The sequence below is a fragment of the Ipomoea nil genome, unplaced genomic scaffold, assembly GCF_001879475.1.
Source record: "Ipomoea nil cultivar Tokyo-kokei standard unplaced genomic scaffold, Asagao_1.1 scaffold2545, whole genome shotgun sequence".
Taxonomy (NCBI): domain Eukaryota; kingdom Viridiplantae; phylum Streptophyta; class Magnoliopsida; order Solanales; family Convolvulaceae; genus Ipomoea; species Ipomoea nil.
Window position 1 is genome coordinate 156,374 of NW_017618973.1, and position 2,951 is coordinate 159,324.

General features: G+C 40.1%; 1 protein-coding gene across 1 annotated transcript; it reads left to right on the top strand.

Moving 5' to 3' along the window:
- The first annotated feature begins 1,808 nt into the window (after positions 1–1,808).
- LOC109153827 (uncharacterized mitochondrial protein AtMg00860-like) lies at positions 1,809–2,306 on the top strand. The gene has a single exon (XM_019301699.1). It carries the CDS (start codon positions 1,809–1,811, stop codon positions 2,304–2,306), a length of 498 nt encoding a protein of 165 aa, XP_019157244.1.
- The last annotated feature ends 645 nt before the right edge of the window (positions 2,307–2,951 follow it).

Here is a 2,951-nt window from a genome sequence, read left to right on the forward strand (position 1 = left end):
GTGCCCCGTTGTGCCTCGGTTGATGTTTATGAGCCTTGGGTGATGTTTCAGAGTACCATTTTACGAGTTATGTGTGTCGTGGTTATTGTTGTACTTGAACCTTGCTTGTTGTTGCTGTTGAACTTTGATTATCGTTGTTGATTGAGTGTTATTGCTCGTTGTTACCACAGTGCACCGGTGGTTGTGATGAATTTTTCCATGATGGGAAATGTGATATGATTGGTAGAAATGATTTGTTGTCGGTTAGCACAACGAGTGGTCGGTCCTTGTGCTATAGGCACAGACTACCCTTGATTTGCTTGCTAAAGGCATGGATCAAGTTGTAAGCGATGCGGTGCCATGTCTTTGTGTTATAGGCATGACCCTTTGATTATTGTGCTATAGGCACAGATCATGTGTTAATGGTACTGCGGCGCTATTAGATCGGTGGATTTGTTGGAGGCAGGTCGGAGGGGAGCATGCGTGCTTTGGAGGGATAAGGGAGGCGTTATTAGGGTGGCTTTGAGGTACAGGTTGGAACTAATATAAGGATGGAGATGAGTGAAGGTTGGAACTTGGTATAAGGTTGGATGATGGATGTACTCTCTATTGAGTACTTGTTGTGATTGATTGTGGTTGAACCCCATTGTTGTTGTTGTTTGTCATTATTAAGCCTTGTTGTTATCTTATCTTGTGAGGTTAGGATGCATGCTAGTATTTCTATGGTCTTCATAATGTCAACTTGTCGTTGTGTCTTGAGTCTTGGTCTTGGTTTTAAAGCTAGTGTTTCTTAGGATTATATATGTATTCCAGTCTCAAAATGATTTTCTATATTTATACTTATTGTACTCAACACGTGGGAGTGGGTTATTCAGCATTATTCGCTGACGGTTTTTACACCGCATGTTTTTCAGGCACTGATGAGTAGCTTCGGAGTGCGCTAGACAGACTTATGTATTTAGCTTAGTTAGTGCTAGCCGTAGTTAGATGGCCTGCGTGCCCTGATTTATATTAGGATATTAATTGTGATTTATGCATTGTTTTGTTAGTTTAGTCTGTGCATCTAAGTTCTCAAGCTTAGATGTGGCCATGGTTGCAGTAGGCGCTAGGCGCTAGTCGGGCGCCCGGACAGCGCCTAGCGCCTAGGCAGAATCTAGGCGGCGCTAGGTAGGCGCCAAAAAAACAGTGGTAGACTTGCAGTTTGACAATTTTAATGAGGTTGTTTTCAACATTTAATCAAATAACACATCCATATAAATGAATTAATGATAATTCATAAGTCATAACATCAAAACAATGGTTTTCAGAAAAGAAAAAAAAAATATTAAAACAATATTGAAAATTAAAAATACTCAAATATGAAATACTCAAATATGAAATACTCAAATACTTCAATCATCCAAAGATTCAAAGTATCAAACTAGTCTACGAGTGTATATATGTCATATTATATATATGTATGCGCGCGCGCACACATACATACATACATACATATATATATATATATATATATATATATATATATATATATATATATATATATATAATAAAAAAAATAGGTCGAGCCTATCAGGTTAACTCAGCCGAAATGGACGAGTTAACTCGACTAACTTAGACGCTAGGCGACCATTTAGAACCCATCAAGGGCTGTATGAATTAAAGGTCATGCCATTTGGCCTAACCAAGGCCCCAGCCACCTTCCAAGCTCTAATGAATTGTGTATTCAAACCCTTGCTAAGGAAATTTGTACTAGTCTTTTTTGGTGACATTTTGGTTTACAGTCCTGACTTGGGAAAACACTGGGGCACCTTAAAGAAGTTCTGATTATTATGAGGCAGCATAAGTTTCTTGCAAAGCTTAGAAAATGTTCATTTGCAAAAAGTGAGGTTGAATATCTAGGCCACATCATTTCTGAAAAAGGACTACACACTGATCCCTCCAAACTGCAAGCAGTGGCTGAATGGCCTAAACCAGTGTCCATCAAAGGGTTAAGAGGGTTTATGGGATTGACTGACTACTACAGGAGATTCATCAAAGGGTATGGAGTGATTAACAGACCCTTAATTGGCATGTTAAAGAAGAACTCATTCCAATGGGGTGAGGAGGTTGAGCATGCTTTTGAACAGTTGAAGCAAGCCCTATGCTTAGCACCAGTGTTGGCCTTACCTGATTTCCAAAAGCCTTTCATCATAGATGCTGATGCTTGCCACAAAGGGATGATGGCAGTTCTGATTCAAGAAGGAAGGCCCATAGCCTATTATAGCAAAGCTTGTGGGGATAAGCACCTAGGCTTATCAATCATGAGAATGAGTATATGTCTATCTTAAATGTTGTGGAAAAATGGAGATCATACTTGCTAGGAAGACATTTCATCATAAGGACTGACCACCACAGTCTCAAGTTTCTGTTGGAGCAAAAAATCACTACTGCCACTCAACAAAGGGGATTGTCAAAACTGCTAGGGCTCCATTACACTATCTAGTATAAAAAAAGCATAGACAATTGTGTTGCAGATGCACTATCAAGAAGGGGAACCTACCAGGAACCTAAGTTAAACTCTATACTCTCTATTAGACCACAGTGGATTGAGGAGGTCATTAATATCTATGAAGGGGATGAATATCTCAAGATAAGCTCACAGCCACACTTATCAGCCCAGGCAGTGCTCCCAATGTAACAGTGGTGGAAGGATTGATAAAGTACAAAAATAAGATATACATTGGCTGCAAAGGGGAACTCAGGGGTAAGCTGATACTACAGATGCATGACTCACCCCTAAGGGGCTATTCAGGCCAACAAGGAACCTACAAAAGATTAAAATCCTTGTTTTACTGGAAGGGAATGAAACAGGAAGTGGAGGAATTAGTAAGACATTGTGACACCTGCCAGAAATGCAAAACTGAATGCATAAGCCCCCTGGACTACTGCAGCCACTAACCATCCCTGACCAAGCTTGGAAGGAAATCTCCATG

Bases quoted from the DNA above. Each gene is read 5' to 3' on its own strand.
- LOC109153827 (XM_019301699.1), top strand. From the start codon at position 1,809: ATGAGGCAGCATAAGTTTCTTGCAAAGCTTAGAAAATGTTCATTTGCA.